This window comes from Lepisosteus platostomus, chromosome 28 (genome assembly GCF_059453375.1).
Source record: "Lepisosteus platostomus isolate fLepPlt1 chromosome 28, fLepPlt1.hap1, whole genome shotgun sequence".
Taxonomy (NCBI): domain Eukaryota; kingdom Metazoa; phylum Chordata; class Actinopteri; order Semionotiformes; family Lepisosteidae; genus Lepisosteus; species Lepisosteus platostomus.
The window spans coordinates 1143815-1168114 of NC_142638.1; the positions used below are offsets into that span (position 1 = coordinate 1143815).

The window sequence follows — 24300 nt, forward strand, 5'->3', positions numbered from 1 at the left end:
AAAGCTGTTGAATCTCTGTATCTAATTGCTAAACTTTTATAGTATTTTTCTTCCTTACTAAGCATGTTTTTCTTTAATATAGTAATTGCAAAGGTCATTTTGTTTAGTCTTATTTTAGAAGAAAAATGCGCTGTTGATTGTGTTAGTCTGGAAGTTGGCTTAATTGCCAACACCTCCTTGGCATTTTTAAACAAATGCTTTGAACTACTAGATTCTTTACACATTTATTTTATTCTGTCACTTGTTTAACAAGTTTTTTTTGTAATTTAATAAGATCTTTTTATTTATTCATTGAAGTTTTATCCTCATGCTTTTCTTACAGGATTCAGCAAACAAGAATGCGGAGAATCAGTAATTAAATTCTGTGGGAAAATACAGGTCTGTGCAATCTGGAAGTTTCACCTGCTGTAATTACGGAAATACATTACACCTACTGCAAAGCACTTCACTTGGAACTGCGGAATACCATCAGAAGGTTATTGCGAGACCCAGTCTATGACTTTGTAACTGTGTAATTAATTCTTTATATTTGTCTTATACAGTAAATGGACTCATTGTAACAATTCTGAAATAAATGATTTGATTCCTTATGGCTTGGTTTCAAATTTGGAAGGCAATGACAGACGAAACTGAGTGTCTGTGCCATATACAGTCCTTAAGCATATACTGTTGGGCAGTTGGTGCATATGCCATATGGCTTGCCCAATAGATACTTCAGATGGGTCTGGAAGTTGTGAACCAGAATGCATCTACATATTTAGTGAACAAGCTGTGATGTGGGGTATGGTCAGCCTTGGCTTTAAACTGGGTGATAAATACTTTACCACACTGATCCTTGCAAATACCGTGAAGCAGTATAGTTCATTTCTCAGAAACCTGGAACACATTTTATCACAACATCACCATGGTCCAGTACAGCAAAGCATACTGTAGGTGTGTTATATGTAGGGAAAACCACAACAAACCCATGGTAACCATGGAAAAGATTCTACAGAAAATTCTTCAAGCTAAACTTTCAAGTTATAGTGGATACAAAAGTTTTATCCAGTTAAAGTTTTTATGGACCATTTACACTTTCTTTTAACTACTATGGAAATTTCCCAGGAAAAATGCTCAGTGTAACAGTCTCCAGTCCAGTGGACTGGACCTCTTGAAGTTTTACTGAGAGGCCATCAATATTTAAAGTTCTCCTCTTTCTTCTCAGTTCCGTCCCACTACAGAAGGCCACCCCCTCTTTCCGATGGAAAAACACCTTCATACAGCCCAGGGATTCCCAGCAATGTTATCTGAACAAACTGAAACGCTCAAGTGCAGTTCAAGTGCTGACAGGAATATCAGCCAGTTTAAAGCCTTTGCTCCTGGCTGCAGCTGTTTGGAAGAAGAGCCTGACCTTGTAGCACCCCAGAGGAACAGTCAGGGAAGGCAGCCATAGATAGGATGCAGATAAATGACTGAGGCAGAGAAGAGAAGAGGCTGTGCTGTTGCATTATAGAACCCAGCAGCTTCTTTCAAAAAATCTTCAACTTGAAACCAAGAGCCCAGACATGAGTACTTGGGGATATAATTATAACTAGTCACAGACCATGATCAAAGCCGCAATATCAGCCATTGCGGTTGCAACCTGTACAGAAGACTTTGCTCTCATCATCCACTGGATAAGATATCCAAAAGAAAGTTTTAAAGTTCCCCTGTGCATTTACAAAGTTCATAAGTGTAATACAGACAGTCTCCGCACTCTGATTTCAGTAATTGAACTAGTTAAGTGGATGAACTGTGTGATGACTGCATGAGTAACCCATAGATTCTGTTTTTGCTTAAACTTCTTCATCCTATTCTATCCTTTGCCAGAATCCAAACAGAATAGTTCACATTTTATACGTTTTTGAAGAGGTATGAATTACACAAAGATTGTGCCACATTTCTTATCAAATTCCAGAAGACGAGCAAGACTGTACCTAGTCAGCCCTGGGAAGGGAGACCTCAGCTTGGCGCTGTAAGTGGTGTTGAGAGACCAGTAGGGGACACTCTGGGAGCTGAATTTTGTACTGTGCTGTACTGTAGATGAGAAGTTAGAATGAGGTGCTGACTGTTGTTGTTATCAAAGATCCCATGGAAGAGTTCAAAAGAGGAGGAGTGTTAAATTCCGTGTCCACTCTGGGCTTGTGCAAACTGACCTCTCTTAAGTTCCCTCTTGATTTAGCTATGTGCCATTGCTCTACCTGATACAGTATGGGATAAAGGACTTAGCTTCTGGTGCAGAATGGCTGCTACACATCACCCAGGTAGGGCTGCACTTCAGTGGTGGATGGAAGTGGGTCTCCTTCAATATGTTAAACTCTGGGGTGCTTTGGAATTGAAGGCAGTATAAAATACAAGGAATTATGAATGTTATGTGTAAAAGCGTTTACATCACAATCCTACAAAAAACTATGAAGGTAACCATTCTATCACACAAGAAGGATTCATATTAAGTTTCATAGTAGCTTTATGCTTGCCATAATTTCCTTATAAAATGAGGAACTGAGAAATTTCATTTTTCAGAATAATCCCTGTGACTGCAGAAAAGCACATAGCAGATTGAAAGCACTAAATCTTTTTAGCCTTACTAGACGATGGCTCATGTGAGTCTTGACTGAGATTTTGAAGAGGATTAAAAAAAGCAGATTTAACCAGTAATGTCAGCTCTAGACATAAATGGAAATATGAAATTTGATTCATATACTGTTCTAAGCATTTCTTTAGTTTTAGAATTAAAAAAATATTTTGTGCAGGATATTGTAAAGAAAGAGTACCAAGAAAGGAGTATGTAAGGTAAATATAAGCCTGTAATTAGCTACCCAGCTATGCTGTTAAATCTAATTCCATTGCCTCTTTCAAAAAATGGTTTGCAAATGACATGTTTCAAATGGTAGGAACAGTAGCTTTATCTGGTACATGGTATTAGAATTAAACTCAATCAGTATACTGTACTTTTGTACTGTACCTTTAAATGGAAAAAGTGCATACTAAATACACATTGTTCTACAGGCTATATGGCCCATCTACTTTTTTTGCTTTTCAAAGCCTTCCATCAAAGGGGAAACACACCTACACTTCCAAACTTCTGGACTGTTGTGTTAAGGAAAGCTGTATGAACACAGGTTGTCGCAAGCTTCCGTTTCCTATTTGTTGTGTACTGTATGTTCTGTATCAGCAGACTGATCGCATGAGAGGAAGTTATCTGGCCCACCTTGCTAATTTAATATCGAACAAGGGATTTTATCTAGACATTCCTGGACAGGAGGCTGCTACATTAAAGAAGTTATGGTAGTAAGCCTGTTAGTTCTTTTACTTTGAAAAAGTTCATTCCAATTGAAATTTTTACAGACTGATGTAAAGAAACGTAGGAATGTGATGGGATCAGAAGGCTGTAGCTACAGAAGCCATGTGCCAGCCTGCAAAACTGAAATCTGAATCTAAACAGCCAAGGGCACTCCCTTCATGTTCTGCCAGAGAGAAGGTTTTACTTGTGGGTTTGCACAGTTTTGGAAAAGACAGAGAGACACTTTACTGCTTTATCTCATACAGAACATGAACATAACTTTGATGAAGTGGTAGGATATAAGGAGCAAGGATTTGCAGAACAGGTTCTTAATGTAACCCTTTTAACGTGAAACTCCCATTTGCCTAATTTTCGAAGTGCCTGTTACTAAACAAACACCCTACGATGTTGGAATTGGCTCTTTTGAATTTCTATATTTTTGAGAAGCACACAGAAGCCAGATCTTTGATGAATTCCATCCATTTTCTAATCACTTCATTCAATTCTGGTTTGCAGGGGAGCATCCCATGACACACACACAGATACACACAGGTCCAATTTCCCCAGAAGGCAACTAACCTAACAGCACGTCTTTGGACTGTGGGAAGGAAACCAGAGGACCCGGCCATCTGAAATTGAACCAGGGCCCCTAACCACTGTGTTGCTCTCTGTTAAATTCTCTAGCCCCAGTGAACTACCCAAGTAGTCAGGACCTTGGGTTATTGAACTTATTTGAAAGATGGAACCTCTTACAGCACAGGCTTACTATTCTGGGGCAATAGGACATCTACAGGGGAAATATTGTAATCCTTTCTCTTTTCCAGTCTCTGTGTGGGGTTATTCAGTACAATATGTCCAAATTGCACTGAATAAAATTTGTATTCAGTGTCCACAGTGTAGTTCTGTTTTGTACCCTTTGCTTTCAAGACTGGGCTCAGGCTGACATAACCCTTACCAGGAATAAGTAAGATTCTGATAATGAATGGATTCAGCTACATTATTCTTTCCCTCATTTACCTGTTATAATATAAGATGTGTTATGAAAACTAGCATTAACAAACATATTTTGACTTTCCTGCTTGGGTATATTCAGTGTGGAATATACAGTAAACATCTGTGACAGCAGTAGGTTCTGCTGCTTAATTATCTGTGGAACTGTGTGTCTCAGGAGATTTCGGCATTGTTGAACTCTCCAATAGTAGCGTTTGGAAACCCCAAACACCACCACAACCAGAAGCTGTTTCCTTGTACTGAACCGGGTTTTCCATCCAAGGTTGGGGAGCTGGGAGTGTGGGGGTCGTTATGACTGGGAATCCCGTGTTCAGGCCCTGGGCGCTAACCCGAGATGAAAATCGATAGGCCACTTAACAGCTCAGAGCTTCTCTGAGTCATTTTGACTACCTAAACTGTGAAACAAGAATGAAATCCAATAAATATCGACTGAAGTGTAATATGAGCCCAGACTTCATCTTTACAAACTAAACCTGACGTGAGATGCTGTTGTTGACTCTGGCAGTAGGCTTGCAGCAGTACTGTTGGGGAATGACATTAAAACTAGAAAGCGTGTCCACAGGTTGTCTGCTGTTCCGTTCTTTGAATTTAAAGTAGCTGACATCAGCAGCTTTGCCTGTCATGTCTTTTTTTGGGTTCATTATCCTATTAAATGATCTTTTCTGCCTTTTCTTGCTTTGAATATTTGCTATTCCAGAGGCAGCTCGCTTCTCTAAAGCCCAATTTTAAACCTGTGCACAATTATTCTTTCAGCCTCTCCAGAATATAACAATCCTTTTTCTTATTTTCTAAAGGGGGGGGGTGGAGCCTCTATCTCTAGATGAGGGGCTAACTGTTGTTATGAATGTTATTTCAGTTTCTTTTTCATGATATGCAGTACTGTGTCTATCGCCCATGTCCTCTGGGCGCTCTGGTTTCCTCCCATACTCCAAAAACATACTGGTAAGTAAATTGGCTTCCAGGAAGATTGGCCCTGGTGTGAGAGTGTGTGTGTGTTTGCCCTGCAATGGCCTGCTGTCCCGTCCAGGCTGTACCCTGCCTTGTAACTGTTGCTTGCTGGCCTAGGCTCTGGCTCCCCCGCGGCCCTGAATTGGAAGAAGAGTAGTGGTGGTCTGGTATAGGAAGAATAATAGCTGGATATCAAATGCTACCTAAATGGAAAAGAGATGAAAGTTAGGTTTGCTTCCGAGGACTGACTTTGTAGAGAGCTGCTAGTAAGACTTAAAAGAATAAGATGCTTACAGTTTAACCTTAATACAGTTTTAACCTTTATTTTTTCAGTACTGCATATATTGCATTTTTATGCTTGTGAGAGCTGGTACAATAATCCTCCTTCCCTCCACTTAAAGTGAAAAGACAAGAGCTGACTGCGGTGCAGTAAGTGCCCATGGCCATTCAAGGAGAGACTGGACACGTTCTGACACACAGTACCTGGAAAACTGTGAATTCACAACAAGCATCCCATACCACTAAACAGGAAATTCAAAATTACCTCTAACAGTGTGGATTGCTGCATTTTGAAAATGACATTGAATCTGTCACTGGTATTCAAGGGTCTGTCAGAACATTAATTTACAAACATTTTCATATATTCTGAATTGTAGCATTGATTACAGCAAAAGAGGACTGCACTATACACTATAATTTCTTTATCAAAAGAAAAAAAAGATTTTAGTTGGGGGGGCAGTGAGAACGACATTATGCTACATTATAACAGAAGAGTGAACTTTATGACAAAATTAAGATTAAAACAGTGTTCATTGGAAGCATTTTTAACTCTTCACAATGACAACACAATCAGTGCTTTATTGTTGCACATATGTATTAAATATTCCACTTTGAAAGTAACCCCACATAAAGGGTGTGATGCATACAATCTTCAAGGCTTTCTGCATATAGACATACAGTATGCATAAGGGACTGTTAGCATAACAAGAAGGAGCTGGAACGCCATTAGAGCTCGAGAAAATAACAAGCAGAGTGAATCTTGGCCAGTCATCACCTCTCACCCTAAATATATTACCTGGCATGTTCGTTCAGTTCCAGTGTGGAAGGTGGTCATAATTCACTTTGATCCATTTGCTACTTGCTCATCTCTGCAACCTCTGCACTAAATACAATTAATATTTCCCAGCATGCTGAATTACTCACAGGTCTCAAATTTGTCAGAAATTCACCAGCCTTGCTGCTAATCAGAAAACATAATTCAACATCTAGATGCTGTGAGGGTTGAAAATGGAAGATGTCAATAACAATTAAGCTTTCTGGTGGTATCTGTGTAAATTGTCCATTGTTTTGTGTCAATTCTATCTGAATTAAAAGCTCACAATTCATTTTACAACACAAGACTATTATTATTTTCTTGCGTTTTCCAAGATGAAATGGACATTGGCCAGTCATTGTATGATTATTTCCTCAATGGTGACGCTGTCATGAAAAAAGTGACCCTATCTGTGCATCTGTGTGATCTTGCAGTGAATGATGTCATGGGGTACCTTTTAAGAAGCAGTAGGTTGCTCCCACAGTTCCAAGCAGAATGAACTACAGGTGCAGATTTATTTGAAGAAAATAATCTCAAATTGTCTTCAAAGTTATTGGAAGACTTACCAAAAGGTTGCAACTGTTCATTGAGTTCAGTGGCTGAGAAGGGGAGAAAATTTCTGGGCTCAACAATATCTCAGTCACTCCACAAAGGGGACCTGTAAATACAGAGTGTTACATCTGATGCAAACCTAGTCAAGCACAGTGGAAGCAATGTTGTTATAGCCCTGCATCTCATCATCTGGGGCTGTGAAAGCTTAGTATAGAACTGGCAAGTCTTAGAGGAAAACCTGCTTAACACCTAAGATGGGGGACAAAAATTCACCTTTCAGCTGGACAATGACCAGCACAAGCTCAAAGCTTGGGGGTTGGCCTAAGATTATGAAAGTTCTTTGAGTGACTCAGTCAAAAGTCCCAAAGTCCCCAGACAACTTGAAAGAGCTTGAGCAAATCTGCTGAGAAGAATGGAAAAACAATGCAGCCAACAAACCAGTGTGCAAAGATGGAAGAAACCAACCCAAGATACTTACATGTAGTAGAGTGGATGTGGTTGAGATTTGATCCCCTGATCTTTCACAAAAAACTTCATAAATCTATTAGACCTGAACACTACCTTACTTCCATTAATCACCATTTGAATTTCAAACTGCTGTCAGAATTATATCCTTTTTGCCAAAAAGCTCTGAATTCTTCAGAACTATTGAGGGTTTAAGAGATGACAATTAATCAGTGGCAGCTGTAAATGGAGCTTCATATTATTTGTAGGTCACAACAGATTTATTCTAGAAAATTATTTTTGGCTGTGTGAACATTATTGAAGATACAGCTGCCTTCCCTGACGTTTAATGTTTCCTCTGAAAACTGTGATGTTACATCCACACGAGTGATATTGTCATTGTTGGAGGGTTTAAAAACCTGCTTTGCATTCTAATTTAACTTTCCTGCTCCTACTGCTGCTAATAAAAAGAGAAGGAACAGGAGACCTGCAATTACATTTGGCATTAGAAAGGTAGTTTGGAACCTAATTCCACACTGTTTTTGGCTATTGGTATTTTAATTGGAAGTTTTTGCAATTCAGTTTCATACATTTTATTGCCCTCTTCATTTTTACGGTTAAGTGTTTAATTTGATTCCAGCAGTTTCCCTAGATCGAGAAATTAAATGAAGTGCAACTGTCCAGTTCATTTCAATTATACAGGAATATGTGAATGCAGCCATGTACAGTCTCCCGTAAACCCCTATATAGATAATAGTATACACACAAATGATTGGCCTACCTATACTGAACCTTACATGAAATTAACATCTAATAACAAATAAAAAAATATACTGTACGACAATAGCATAAACCTTTATGACATTAACATAGAGTAATATAATTATTAAATGCTTACCTTTGAATGGTGATGATGAAGACTTCTCTTGATTCGGATGCATTTGGAAGCTGAGGTTTTAATTGTTTGAGGCCGATGGATCCTCAAGATCATCAAGAAGTTTGGCCTCAAACACCATTGAAATGGATGAAGACGAAGGCTGGAGATCATAGAAACATGCTGCAGATATTGACTGCTGAGGATCATCAGGAGCTAAAGTGGCTGTTTCAGGCATAGAAAAAATACAGTGACTTTTTGTTGCCGTTTTGTTTTGCTTTTGTTTTAATTTCAATCAAGATCTCCCTGTAGGGCGGGTCTGCCTTGCATATGAATTTGGATGGGTATATAATCTGGCTCAGGCCCTGACTAGCTCTGTTGGTAGAGCATGAGACTCAATCTTGAGTTGGGCGCCAGGTTCTCCATGTTGGAGGTCGGGCACAAGGCTAACAACCCTGTACCGTAAAAAACTAATGTTACGGAAACAGCAACAGGATTTTACTGCCCCTACACGCCCTCTTCAGCAACATTATTTTACAGTAAATATCACAATCAGATATTATCTGCTCTTGTTCCTCATTCATTGGTTCATCATTTGTACTGGAAATCCTGTTTCATATCTTCAAACTCCCCACCTCAATTTCTTTTGCAAGCTTCACTGTGGCTAAAATTTGCTTTTGCACTGCTAGAAAACCCTTAAAGTCTTTGACTACATCTTCCCAAATAATAAGCCAGCACACATTCATGGTAGATGATCTCTCCTCATCCCATGACAGTTTAATATCGCCCATGCAGTTTAATTACTTGCAGTCCTTGATATTTTATCCTTCCTACCAATCCTTAAACTTTTATGACTGCACCAGAGTCAACAGCTTGGACAGTTTCTTTTGTTGATAAATTTAAGACAATAAGGGGGACAATATTAAGTAATGCCTAAAATGGGGTGGCAAGGCCTTATTATTACAAATGTTGTCCCGTTCTACCTCTCTAGCTATGCCTCTGCTTGAGACTGAGAAAGGTGACGGCAGAGATGACTCGGATGCCACTTTTGGCAAACCTCGTACTGTATGCCCATATGTAGTCAAATTTGTTCATTGACTCCTTCTCCTATATGTTTTGTAATTGTTTACTTTGCAGCTCTCAGTAAATGTGGCACTTAATTTATGATTAAATACTGGTTCAAGGCATTATTTTTCAATTATACCTCCTGAGCATTCAACAAACCACACTAATGAAGTCTTTGCAGTTCGGGAAACTGCAACGTGTGTTTATATGAGAGTAAACAGATGGGACCCTTTCAAGCAGAACTTTGAGAGAGAGAGACTATCAAAAAGATCTAACCTTCTGCCGCATAAATTGAGCAGGAAGTGAATGAGGCTGCAGTAACGTGTTAAGGGTTTTTACTAGCTTACTGGGGAAGGTTTTAAACAAAACAAAATATCGTAGGCTCTAACACAAGCTACATTCCTTAAGTTTGTGCTGATTGAGAAAGAGTCCATACCTGTAAAAGTCTTGAATAGGAATTCCTGAACAAAAACAGCAGATGTTTGTCTCCCTAATTTCCCAGAGATGACAGGTGTTAGATAGGATTATTACGAAACTGCTCAATTAAGGTCTGGCAAATCCATCTACTGTATCTAATCCATTCATCCATTTTCTAACCACTTCATCCAATTCAGCATCACGGGGGAACCGGATCCAAGCCTGGCAAGCAACAGGCGCAAGGCAGGACACTCGCTGGAGGACCAGGCCATTGTAAAAGACAGGGGAAATATACTCACACCAGGAACGGTTTGCTCAGAAGCCAATTTCCCTACCAGTGTGTCTTTGGACTGTGGGAGGAAACCAGAGCACCTGGAGGAAACCCACACAAACACGGGGTGAAATACAAACTGCACACAGATAGCACTGTGGGCCCAGAATTGAGCCCAGGGCCCCAGCACTGTGAGACAGCAATGCTAACCACTGCACTTCCAAATCACTGATCAAGCCAATATATTACTTGGTTACTGTATATCATTTCTGTATGCGTTAAACGTAATTTTAAATATGCAGGAATTTGTTATGCCAAACTAGGTTTATGAAACTAATTTCAGCATGTTATTTGGATATTAAAATATTGTCCAGTACAGCAAACAGTGAATTCAATAGCTGTTAAGACTTCAGTAGTCACAGGAAAAAACATCTAATTTAAGGTCTGCCAACAATATCAAGGATTGGTTGTGTGATAAACAGTAGCTATTCAGACCAGCCTGCTCTGAAGGACAGAACCCTGACAGTAGAATAAAAAACACCTCTCCCATAAATACAATACAGTGACAGTAGATGCTCACAATGTTGTGCTTAGGACATCTTTACTTCTATTTCTTTTTGCCAGTGTCTTGATGTATTTGAAATATATGTATATACTGTATAAGTATCCTTTTACTATGACACTTGTAACAGTTAAGTATGTCATCCCAACCTGACACGTATTGTACACTCATTGGTTCCAGTAACAGGATTGCACATGAACAGATTCTCTCAGTGGCAGGCCAGAGCTCCAAGGAGTAAATATGAATATCTTTTATGTGGCAGTCAAAACAGTTACCCTTTATATTCATGTTTGGAAATCACCTTATAAATAGTTTATAACCTAAAAGAAAATTAATATTGCCAATACGTTAGCAATAAGAGGACTCTACCCATGATTAGTTAAATTATTAATAGAAGATTTCTGTGTGAGCCAGGACATACTGTACCTCATTATTAGGCTGAGTGGCCTGTGGGACAGAAGATTCTTTTGTTCAATAAATGGCTAATTTTAGGTGCCACACATCTTTCTTCTGTTTACAAAAAATCAACCAAAACATATTGAAAAACTACCGTGTAGCTCAAATTTGGATAAAAACTAGCTTAATACCAGTAAAACTGAAGCAATCTAAGCATTGATCAGGCCGCTCGTAACAATTCCAGAGATGTGACTGTTAATGCCAAACAGACTCTGCCATAAACTGGCTGAGCCTTTTGCTGTCAAACATGTTCCTTTCACAATGATTCAGTGAGTGGACTGTCAGGTCTAAAGCTCTACATAGAACATTAAAACCATAAACCGAAGCTGAGTTTGTAGAAATTTCTTCAACACGGAGCATGGGGGTTAGACGGAGAACATTCAAAATGTGGCTTTTCTGTTTCTTTACTGTAAGTAACCAGTGATGCTGACATAGTGGTTTCTACTCAGATTATGCTTTCTGTTGTCTCCCAGGAAAACTGAAGAATACTTGGCTCTAAGGGATGAATCACAGATTTATTAAATGTGCTTTGATAGAATTTGTCATATTCTCTACAGCCAGGGCTCTGTGAGCATATTTTTCATTTTTTACACATTTCTGTTCTATGGAACAGCACCAGGTTTTTAAATGGTAACAGTTTGTTTCCAAAAATATAAAAGATGCATTTGAATTAGCTGGTCTAAAGATGAACTACTTGAAGGTACAGTATACTGTACCACACCTGCATCTGAGAACACTGCATATTAGAGCTGGCTTCTCATACTGTGTGCAGAAATTCACTGAGTCAAAGGCAACAGTTCTGAAGGGTGCAAGAGCAGTACTGTTTATGGGTTAACCATTTCATGGCACGTACAGTTTATGCTAATTAACATACAACCTACAGCCTACCCCTTGGACCTTACCATCTCCCCTCCTCCTCCCCTGCCTGTGTGTTTGTGTGTGTGCGGGCGCGCCGATGCACGGTTCACTTGTTAGCCCCCGAGACCCCAGGGAAATCTCAATGTAGCACAAAAGAAACACTCACAGCATCCGTGGCCATTACCATCTGAATGGCAGGCTCCAGCTTTAACAATTCATTTCCTTCTCACCACACACAGGCACACGGGAAAGGGTCCTGAGAGAGAACAAAAACAAGGCTACATACTGTACAGTACGTCTGCTATCTGTTTTCTTCTTCCCCCTGCCTGAATGTGCTCCTCTTTGGGCTTTCCTAGGAATCGTAATTAACCAGAGGGGAGGGGGTGTGAGGGAGGGGGGGTGGCAATGTGGGGGAACAGCCCCGGCGCAGGTCTGCCGCTATCAGGTCCAACACGTTAGAAAATTGTTCAGTTGGAAACGGTGATGCTGAGGAGCGCGGAGAGAGAGCGGCAAGCCGAGCAGCAGATTCACACTGCCAGAGGACAGGGAATCCGCCGAGCAGAGAAGAGCATACCAGCGGATATCCACAGCATTTTCTTGTAAAAAAGGTAAGGGTTCTGACTCGATATTTTCAGAATCTGAAGCAGGGGTTGTGCTTGGACCAGCCTTGCAAAGGTACTTGATTTGATGCTGTTACACGGTGTGCAGACAACAATAACATAGGAATGCTGTGAGGCTATGGAGAGGAATGCAGAGGATGTATCTGAATAAGATGCTCCCATTTTAAGAAAAGGGAGTGTGTGCAGCAGGAAGGGGGTCTGTAGCGTGTTTCTGTGTTTTTTCAATTAATATTAATTAAAAAGCTTTGTTTGTGACGGCACGTTCCTTTTGATTGATAAATGAGTGAGACGCTGCTGGAGTGGGTGTGGGGTGATCAAGTCCAGCATCGTATGCATTACTACAGCACTGTATTGTGGCTCAACATGTATAATGATCTGACTTTGACTTTTACCCTCCGATTCTTGAATCCACTCGCTCATTAATGGAATTCTGCTTATGCAGCCCGCATGACAGCTCCGTACCACTTCCGATCCGTTCGCTCGGACCAGAAAGGGGATTTAAATGAAAGAAGGGCAGCTCATTTAAAAGAGAAACCATTTGTAATTCCCAAGCCCTAAATCCAACAGTCTATTTTTATTGTCTTCAATGTGAGCTCTGTGATACAAGGGCTTTAGCTGGCAGGGATGTCTGTTCATTATTTAGTTCATCTGCTCGGACATGCCCCATGTCTGACTTCTACAGATTCCTTTCCGCATCTGCTGGATTTGATGGTGGGACCACTAATGATCTAGCTTTGGAAGTTTCGCATGCGCCTGGACTTTCCTCTCCTTGCTTAATTAAAAGTTACTGCATTCAATTACCGGGTTTGTACTGAGGTCACAAAACCATTGGTATTGTGGTGTCCTGCTCAGCTACCTAAATACTACTGAGCTCCTTGACTTCTGCTGAAACACTGATTGCACTTTGCATGCTTAATTTCTGGTATTGTACAGCTCGTAATTAATTGCTTGGAGTTTGTTCAGTCTGGCTTTGGTGCCACTCTTGAGCTTTCAGTGTAAATTTGAAAGCTTTCCTGTAATTTAGTAGCAGACTACTATAAGTATACTAATTTTACTGGAATGAAATAAGTTTGGAAAAATGAAGGCAGTCCCAAGATTAATCCGTTGACTTCTTTCTAGAGAAATTAATTTTGCCATGAACAGTCTTATGCAATGGACAATGGAAAAATGAAAATGCTGAAAAAATGAAATTGGAAAAGAAAAATAACGAACAGCTGTCATATTTGTACTACGTGTCATTCACTAACAGACATACATGCTGCTGTTGATAATTACTTACCAGCGATATCATCTACATCTTGATCTTCATAGCTACTAGACCTGTTTCATCACCTTTCTGGCAGATGTTGCTGAGATACAAACCTAAGTCTGTGTCCTAAAGCCAGGATTACAATGTCAAATACAGTCCATATGGTCATGCGGTTTGCCATTCTGTGACCATGTTGTCATATGCCCATGACTGCCTAGTTTATTAGACTTTTTTCAAAGATTGAACTACATATTCAAATGTATCCTGATGTGTCCAGGTTCCCCATTGTGTCTGTAATCTATCTGAAGGTGAGTCTAGTTAGACACTTACATTGATAAATTGTATCACATAAATTGGGCCCTTGTTTACATCAAAACCAACCTAAACATGCACATTCCAATATCTTATATTCTGAAACCTATTCTAGTCAAAATGAAAATAAAGATGATGTCTTTAGCAACCCCAATTTTCCATTTTCACCTACTTAAATGTAAGATAGCATTCAGGTATCAAGTCTGTCTTTTTGCCTTAGGCAGATCTGACCATCTCACAGTGTCTCTGACAGGCTATCTGCAATTTATCTCTACCGACAGTTGACAAAGTTATTCTAACCGACAAAGTATATGAAATACTAATACATCATAAAATTGTGCTCATACAACGATAATACCTTCCTAAGTCTGTAATACCTGCTTACCCTGAGCAAAACATGTTCCCTTAAAATACAAAAAAACAGCTGTTTGTGCTGCAAGTACTAAGCATTTCATAATTACAACATTTTATAATTCCTCTTCTGACTGGAGGAGTAAATGTATCTGTATAATTCATATTGTCCATGAGAACTAATCCACATTCCAAATGGTCTACGGCAGCATTCTATGAATCATAAATAGTACCTGGAAATTAGTGATGTTGGAGCAATCTCAAAACAACGGTCCTAAAAATCTCAAGGAACAGACTGTTGTGGGAACACAGAAATGACAGCCTGTCTCTACTGACTGTTTTTTCTGTTACAGTACTTTACTGATCCCACAGCCACATCTGTTTCTTAGGGTTTTCTAGTGAAGTTTATCACCACTGGGATAAAAGTGTCCTGTCTTGGAAGTACTCATTTTCCACAAAGTCCTCTTGCCTCTCTGTCTTTGAATTGGGAAAGAAAAGGCTCTGAAATGAGAATCAGCCACAGTGGAGCTACAAACAGCCTTCAGAAGATGTGTGTCTTTCAGTCACTCAGTTCTCATTGAAGAAGAAATAAGTCACACTCCTACAGGATCTACAAATGGGCAGAGGGATGGCTGTGACTTTACATACAGTAGATTAAATTTGTGGATTCTCATCTTCAACTACTCGAAATTCTAGGTCTCCTGTGTAACCAGTCGTTTGCACTGTTTGCTCCATGAGTCACAGCGAGTGGTCATATCCCTGGTTTCCATGGCAGCAGTCACGAAAATGACATAATCAGATAGCTCTTAATCATTGCTCCATGCAGTTCAGCCTCTGGTCAATGGGCCGCAGCAAAACAAAAGCACAAGGCTGACATGATTCTGAAGAAGTGGAAGCCAGATCCCTTTAATTTTGCAAAAAAATGCAGGGGTTAATTTCTCTCAACACCTCGATGGCCATTCAGATCATCCCTCGTTTTCTTCAGCTCTGGGCCGTTAAAGCAGTTCAGGCCAGAGCCATTTCCAATCTTGAGCCTAGCTCTTAGTTACACAGCTGAACACCTGACCGACTTAAACATAGTATTCAACTGTTTGACTGTTTTCAGCATATTTCAGAGGCTGCCTTGTAACCATTGCATTTCTCAAGTAAAACAAAATCCCAAATGTGTGAGCTGGGAACAATTTGCTCATAACAAAATCCCAAATGAGTGAGCTGAGAACAGTTTGCTCATACAGTGTTACAATAAAGAGACTTTGGCAGTCCAGTTCAGAAGTCTACCTGTGGGTGTGTGGGCCTCCGACAGCAGGATTGGGAACCCCTGCCTTACTGGCCTCCCACAGGAAAGTCCATTTCTTCTGATCTGAAAACGCAGCATTCCCTTCTAAAATAAAAAACCCAACAAAAAAGGAAATAGGCAGCAAAAGAAAGGAAAATAAATCTGTGATTACAGCTGACTGAAATTAACCAGCGGGAGAACAACTCTCCATCCACCTACTGTAGTCACTCACGTGCTGTTTGGAGTTGCGGTGGGAGCAGAACAATAATGGAGAAAAAAAGCCCACTTGGCAATTTAGTGACCTTTGACCCTGAGGGAAATGTGCCTCGCCTCCTGTCTGCCCTGCTGGGAACACTCTGCCAGCCTGCCGTGTTCACAGACAGCTCAGTCCGCGCACAGGAGACGGGCTGACTCTCTCTGCCTGCCTCAACCAAACACACCTTCCCTTTTGTTTCCATCCTAAAGCCTCGTGTCCAGTCGATTTCACTTTGATTTATGAATCACAAGACACAGATGACAGAATAACAAACACTTCAAAAAGTGCCACCTTTGTGGGACAAGTCTCGGTTTATTCTGTTGAATACTATAGGAGATACCATTCTTTGGATATGTCTTCTTGTTCTATAACAAAATCATGGCAATGTCTACAAAAAAAGGAGTGTTATACCAGTGTCCTGACTGGATTCTATTTGAATAATTTGGGATTTTGCATAACACGCTCATCTTAAATTCCTCCCATAATTAACCCACCTATTTGGGTGACGCTTAAAATTCCAAGTCCATTTACATCTGGTTTGTATTTCAACAATTGCTGAAGCACCTCGAGTGGAATCTCAGGGGTATATAAGCAGTGGTCTCTCTGGGTTTGAACCCACAGCTTTCCTGTAACAAGTCCAGAGCCCCCCACCCCAACTGCTCCATGCTGTGGCTAGTCCTGCACTGCTTGGCTGCTGTGTGCCAGGTCACTGGTGGGAAAAGTGGCTCCAGTGTGTGAACATCCTGAAGTCCTTTGATATAAAAAGTGCTGTAGAAATGCAAAGCATATTATACTGTATATACAAAAAGAAACTTAATACAAATGATGATAATTACAGTAAATAAGCTTTATATCTTATTGACAAGACATAAATTGCAAACACTGGTGTCCTGGATACCAATTCAGAGGTGATTAATTGCGGAATCCCAGATCTTTGCCAGGCACCCTGATATAAATGAAGAGCTTCTCTTTTTTTAGACAATGCATGAATACCCATTGGCCTGAGCAATCAGTAACCTGTTGTGATTTCCCTGAGGGGTGGGGCAGATGGTGCTTAAAGGATAGTGCATGGTATTCAAATCTTTAAGCACTAATAGCACTGCAGATACAGTACGAGTAGAAGTGTTCATTGTTATCTTCTTTATATACAGTAGACCCAGGGGTAGGCATATCCACCTAAACGTGCGTATTTGCTTTTAAACATTACAGTTTTCCTTAACAAAAGCAACATTTATTTATCGTTTCTCAAAATATAGCAAAGCGATATCGAACATCCTGTAAGCATGACCATTAACTGTTTTCACTGCAGTAAAACGGTTTTGTAATAAATTAATACTGACAACGTCACATTACACAGAAACTGCACACCGGTTGAGATAATATGTACTTTTACCAGCAAAAGAAAAACACAACACCACGGACTATATATGACACAACACATCCTAAGCTTTTCAGGACTGCGTTTCATAACTAGATAACACCAGCATAAAGCAAACGGCCTTTTTTTCGTAGGAATATTCTCGTCTTTCAGTTTAGAGAAGCACTAACGTATATTGATAATTTTTCGATTCTCCAGCAAAATGCAAGCGCAAAAGCAAAAAACACTGAAATGCCGGTAACGTTTTGCCTTACCTTTAAAAAGGTTCATTGTACTGTGGAAATTCACTATTTTATATTAACAACGCTGAAGCAGCACTATACGTTCAAATAGACCAGCTATAGAAAAGGCTCACCTAATAGGTTAAAATAGCCGTCATTCAGCGAATTCTGACCACTCAGAGACTTAAAGCCTCCTCTCTATAGAATACATGAATAGTTTTTTTATTTTACTAAACCTTTTTTTTCCTGTAAAGACATTTATTTTAACTGTCTTCCTAATAAGAAGGAACAAGTAATATGTTTATTCCTGCTGAAAAGAGATGAAAGAAAACACAATGTTTCGGCTGTGGAGCCTTCTTCGGGTGCACCTCCACAGAGGAAACGTTGTTTTCTTTCTTCTTTCTTTTTCAGCAGGGAATAAACCTTTACTTTGCGCAGCTTACGCATACCGACGCAGGTATCCACCTGAACTATCATAATAAGAAGTTTGTTGTCATGAAATACAACTAAAAATAGTCAATAATAATTATTTTCACCTAATTTACATTTTTTGGAAGCCTGAGAAAACCAATCCAGGTCCAAATGTAGGTTTTTTTTTATATTTGTTCAATCACTTTCTATCCAAGGTAGTAGACATTTTAGAGAAGAAATAGAAAAGGAAAAAAAACCTAGGTATGCCAGAATTTGATCAATTGACTTTTGAAGAAAGACCTGAATCAGCAATCTGTAGAGTTATTGCAGGAAACTATGAGTCTTATACAGTAATTGCTACACAGTAGTAAATCTGCAGAGGTTTGTTACATTAGATCTGAATCTGTAAAATGTTTGGCTGAGATGTAGGCTTGTTGGCTGGTAGAGACACATTGGGATTAGGGAATAAGGATTATGTATCAAGCTCAGGATAAAACATAATTCACAGTTTCATTGCAATGACTTCCATCTCCATATTGCCATGCAATGTCATGTCAAACGGGCTCAGCTACTGCATGATGAATGACTGCCTATGAATTTGACTCTAAAATTACTTCATCTTGGTTAATTAATATTTCAAGTGAGCAGTAAGGCATTAGAATAGACTTTCTAGTATATGTGGTTACATGGGATGAAGCTGACCTTAGTATCTGAGATTTTCTAATATGTTATAATGGTCTGTCAAGGAGGAAAAACACATTATTGTGTGTTGTTTTCTGAATGAATTTGCATGTGAAATTGATGTAAGGTTTACCTTATAGGTGCAGACACAGATCATTTAGTACAGTACATTCTCAAGAGCCAGTTGTGCATCTCTGCACCTTGGTAAACAATATGCAGTAGATTTAATTTTACCACCTCGAAGGTCACCACAATATACAGTACAGGTCAGTGCTTTTGTCAAGCTCCACTGTGAGACAGTACCATGCTACAGTAAATCACAGTGAAGGTGTGAGGCCGGGTGAGTGCCGATATATAGAATTGCCACAAAGTTGTAAACACTGAGCTCATTCTCTGATCACATTCCACCCTGTTGAAGCTGTAGCAAGAACCTCTCCTTCTGCATTATTCATGAGTTCAACGTTATCACAAGAGAGGTTAATCCCATTGTAATTACAGAGCTTTACGCTGAGCTAAATAACAGTTGGTTAAAAGCACACCCTGCGAATGTGGCGATACTTTAGTAGCAGGTTTTGGTCTCTGTCATTATTCCTTTGAAAAGGCAAAATATGAATTTCTTGTGTTTTTATTTAAATCTCACAACATTACCCAAAGAATGGGTTACTTCTCCCCTGTTACCCTGTATTGGATGAAGTAGTTAATAATTACTTATGCTTACAGTATATAGCGCTTCTCTGGACACAGCACTCAAAGCACTTTACAGGTAATGGTGACTCCCCTCCACCACCACCTATGTGCAATGCTCACCAGGATGATGAGACGATATCTAAAATGCATTCACCACACATCAGCTATTAGTCGGGAGGAGAACAGACTGATGTAGCCAATTCATAAATGGTTATTATTAGGTGGGTATGATTGGTGAAGGCCAGGGGGAAATTTGGCCAGGACAGCAGGGTAATACCCCTACTCTTTTGAAGAAACACCCACATTTCTTGACCACACCCTCAGGCCCTCAGTTATACATTTACTCTGAAGGATGGCACCTTTTTATAGTATAATGTCCCCATCACTATGTTGGGGCATTAGACTGCAGGGTGAGCACCCCCTACTGGTCCTACTAACACCTCTTCCAGCAGCAGCCTTAGCTTTCCCAGGAGGTCTCCCATCCAGATACTGACCAGACTCACACCTGCTGAGCTTCAGTGGGCTGCCTGTTCTGAGTTGCAGGGTGATAGAGTTGCTGGTTTGAAAAGGATGGATGTTACCCAAAAATCCCTGAGACCAGCATACAGCTATTCTTTATGATGCCACATATAATTAATACAATATTACAGGTTTAATAAGTATGCTCGTGTAGGTAACGGTTAATCAGGACAGGCAGAATAAGTATAATACAATCTCTGTATTGAGTAAATCACATCCAGTTAGTGCCTGTTTTATTTTTGCTTTTCATCTTGATTGACTATCAGCGTGTTGACAAGCTTTTTTCAGCTACCCCAACAGAAGCATATTAATCATCTCTACGCTTCAAGTAAAAGGATTGCAGGCATAAATCACTATTCACAAAAGAGATGCTAATGTAGCTTTTCCCCACAGGATAACATCTAGAATATTTTATTATAATTGAGTCTTTCCCCTCATTTCCCATTTTTATACTGAGAGTGGTGAGGGAGTGTGGTGTAAGAGGTGTGAATGTTCCTGTTAGGACATGTGGTCCTTTCTCTGAGCTGTGGAAGAAACCAGTCTGGCCTTCCCAGTCTTCAGAGCTCCTGGGACCTATTCTAAAGGAATCCATCCATCCATCCATTTTCAAAACTGCTTCATACATGAGGGAGTCAGAGACTAACTTGACAAGCAATGGGCACAGAGATGGGACATCAGTCCATTGCAGGGCACACACAGACACAGACACACACCCATTCATGCCAGGGCCAATTTTTTCAGGAGCCACATAACCTACCAGCATGTCCCAGGATTGTGGAGGAAACCGGAGCTTCAGGAGGAAACACATGTGAACACGGAGAGACCATACAAACCGCATGATGCATGCTACATGTACATGGTTAGACAGCAATACTAACCATGTAGATGTATAGAACACACTCAGGTGTTGTGAACTGACATGCCCAATGAAGTAAGCACTAAAGCTTTTGATCAACTGAAGTGATCTAATGGCATTTTAAATACAATTTAAGGTAATGACAATTGCACTTGAATCAAGATATTGCAGTTACAAGTTACAAATTACAATTACAAATTGCATTGCTAACACAAACATTGTCTTGCAGTGATTTATGTATGTTGAAATACAGGACAGGCTTTTCTGTGCATACATTTTTCATTATATCATCTAGGGAACCTTTGGTAATTCTGAATGAATTCTATAAAAGGTTTCTCCTCTGGAGCTCTCGTTGTAGATTTAGTTCAGAGTTGTAAAAACATGAGTATGGACTGATGTTGTACAGTATCTGCTGAGGTGCTGTCACTCACTGCTCTAGTCTGTCACAAGTCTGTAAACCCTCTGTGTCAAATTACCAGTCTTTCATTCCAGCAGGTTTGATCCAACTCTTTGCCTCTGGTGCTCGGATGAGTACATGTGAAAGCAGATTAAACCAACCACACAAGCTATGACTGCATAATGAAGTTAGCTCTTCATCACCATTTTGCTTTTAAGTGTTAGAATTTATTCTGTAAAATTTACATTTCATTCTGCTCAGCACAATTGGTTGATTGATACAAGTTACGTATTTGCATGTATTCCTGTGCAGCTGTAGATGTTGGCGATTTAGATTTTTCCCGAATGTAGGACAGCTTTCTTCCCCGTTCAGGGAGCAAAATGGCATAGATTTATTGCTACTTAAATCGTATCAAAGGCTGAAAGGGGGAAGGCTCTGGCTATCCTCTTGGAGTGCTGCTGTATGCTTCTGTGCAGCCTCTCTGGCATCAGACCAAATCTGATGCTCTGCCTGGGGACACTATCAGACAAACTGAAATATGCTGCCTGTTTGTCATCTGGTTCACGGAGATGACGCAAGTAGCTGAGTTTGCTCGGTGGAGTGTGGAGAGAGCTGTTCCCCTCATGCTAAGGGGTGAGAGGGGTGTAGGAAGGCAAGAGTCTTGGCATACTAATGTCCATACAGGTGATGTGGGGAATACATTTAATTTCTTATCAACAATTAGACTCAATCTTTCCCTAGATTGATGGATTAAGCAAGTGGTGGCAGCAAATTGCAATGGAGTCATATAAGGTCTGATATCTGGGAATCTGAAGTTGAGCTCTTCTGTGGGTGGAATACACTGTCTGGTTACTACTTAATGTATACTGTGATGACTCAAGTATACAGTACATCATTTTCTACAATAGTAGTATTAGTTGGTTATGTGGCTATTTTATATTGGTTATATACGGTACCTGTACTGTTCAGTTTCAAGTTGGACAAAGTGTATACAATATTTGTGTTCCTGAAGTGATACATTTTTGCTTTTATTTGCACTACCCCTCCAAATAATTAGAGAATATCCGTACTCAGCCATCCCCCACCAGTGATTACAGCTGATAACTCAGATCATACAGGCTCACAGATGTCTGTGGAGATACATGAGCACTCAGCCAACAGCAGCTGACAAAAACTTTTCAAGAGATGAAAGTAGCAATTCAGCTGCTCCGTGTATCAGGAATTGTATTTCTTCTTCATCAGAGATACATCAGAGTACTCTTCTTTCCTTAATGTGGCATAACACAGACTGTGTTGTTACTTTTGCATCCCATTTAAAACCTTAAAAGGGTCCTTCACTAAAAATAGAGCAGGGAGAATACTGCATGTGTTGCAGTAAGCAGAAGGCCATGGTGCTGAATCAGTGGTCTGCGCAGTGTACCAGTTTTATAAACAACACTGAAGCTCTTCATCCTCATCAATCATTGTACTGAACAGCTGGCTTACTCTGTTTTTTGTATTTTCAAGAAAAGTGTGATGTGTTTTGCTGCACTGAGGAGGGTTAAGATTTCTGCTGTGCGGGAATCAGGGAATCTGCAGCAGCTGTGGCACATCTAGAGTCTGAGCGTAAGGGAGACTTGTGCGTATGGTGCACAGGAGAGTCTGGTCTCTGTGAACCATCACACACCCCTGAGCAAAGATCTGAAGTGCTGAAGTGGACCAGAAACACAAAGCAGTATTTGTTGGGATAAAGAAGACTGCACAAACTTGCACCTGGATTAGTAGCTGGTGGTTTTGACACAATAATACTGTAACGAAACAGGCCGGAGGCTCTGGCACGGGTTGACAGGACATTTATTACAGACGCTGATGGTGTCTCCAGCCCTCGTCCCATTATATACCGGCGGGTAGTCCAGCCCCTCAGCTGCCGTTCCCAGCCTGCCTTGCGTTCGCATGGTTATAGTGCCCCACGTGGGCGTTTTCAATACTATCATATCGTATAGTTATTTTTACTTAAAACTATCGATCTTAAATGGGAAAAAATAAGACAGTAACACTGAGACGGAAGAGTGGTGCTAGATATGTATATAATTTTATAGGGAGTAAATCGCCGAAAGCAATCATTCAGGGAAAGCAATCAATCACAGCAGAACAGGACTTTGAAGCGGTTTTGTAAAGAAACGCTGAGTTCGGAGAGAAACAAAAAGATATAAAACAATATGGAATTGGTACTGTACATGCCTTCATTGCTTTCATTGGTGGCCAGGAAAAGTAGGGTGCAGATCATTAAGATGAATTACAGATCAGGAAATTCCACCACCTGAAACACAGTTAGGATACCGGGATATGTGGGAAGCCAGTGCAGGTTTACCTTGAGCATAGCTTTTAAATGAGTGCAGTAAATCATCCCCATTCCAGACGAGTTACAGCACGCTGATTATGATTTTAGTGCAGGATAACTGCAGGCACTGTACATTAACGCAACGCTAATAGCAGCTGAAGCAAAACCAGGATGATTTTTTTTCGCACACTAACCCGAGACTGAAATATGCAGCAGAAACTTTTACTACGCGTGTCCTTTGCGCAGGGTCGCCGCCTCGGGAGCCGTCAGCCGTGCAGGGCGCTCGTCCCGTTTGCCGAACACAGCTCCTCGGCCAGTCGATGAAAGAAGCCATGCCTGTCCTAACCGCGGGCACAGGTAAGTTTAGAAACCGTCCCAGACGAGTGCTCCTCCTCCTTCAATTAGGCTGCTCTTTAGCAGACAAAAGATTTACCTCACTGTATGAGAGCAACGCTGATATGCAAAACCTTTTGTGAGGTTAGTACAGTTCTGTACACCTGGCATGTATGCTGGTTTTTCCATGTAGGTGTATTATTTTACGTATCTTAAGATCCTCACACAATATCAACAGTTTAGATGCAGGCAGAGCATACAGATTTACCTGCAAACTAATATTCAGAGGATATGTGAGAGAACACTTGTCACCTTTCTTGACAAACTCAGTTTCCAGAAGCGTCTTGTGGTTTTTGTTCGAACAGCATTCTCCGTTACAGTGCATAGTAGTTCTAATTATTTAATTAACTGCATAATTGACAGGCTTTGAATCAGGTTCCAAGGGTACTTTCAGGGATCTTTGCCTTTAATGGAGTGACTGTTATGTGTGATCGACTGTAAAAGACCTTAAGAAAAATCCTAACCTAATGAAATAATTACTTTAAATTAATTGTTTAATTGACTGTTTCAGTTTCAGACAA

At 40.2% G+C, this 24300-nt stretch overlaps 2 protein-coding genes across 6 annotated transcripts in view; both read left to right on the forward strand.

Annotated features, from left to right (window-relative positions):
* The window catches only part of lrp2b (low density lipoprotein receptor-related protein 2b), a 65744-nt gene extending 65154 nt beyond the window's left edge, over window positions 1-590 (forward strand). The window contains exon 77 of the mRNA XM_088623048.1: window positions 323-590. Within this exon, the coding sequence (XP_088479174.1) occupies window positions 323-355 (33 nt within the window). The 3' untranslated portion in view covers window positions 356-590. The remainder of the gene's footprint in view (window positions 1-322) is intronic.
* Window positions 591-12034: 11444 nt separating this feature from the next.
* Window positions 12035-24300, forward strand: part of LOC148638528 (MAGUK p55 subfamily member 3-like) — a 42661-nt gene continuing 30395 nt past the window's right edge. For 2 of the 5 annotated variants that reach the window (XM_088623094.1, XM_088623097.1), the window contains exons 1-2: window positions 12250-12460; window positions 23633-23743. In XM_088623094.1, the coding sequence (XP_088479220.1) occupies window positions 23707-23743 (37 nt within the window). In that variant the 5' untranslated portion in view covers window positions 12250-12460; window positions 23633-23706. Of the gene's footprint in view, window positions 12461-23632; window positions 23744-24300 lie in introns of all 5 variants that reach the window. The other 3 variants (XR_015931000.1, XM_088623093.1, XM_088623096.1) reach the window with 3 other exon arrangements.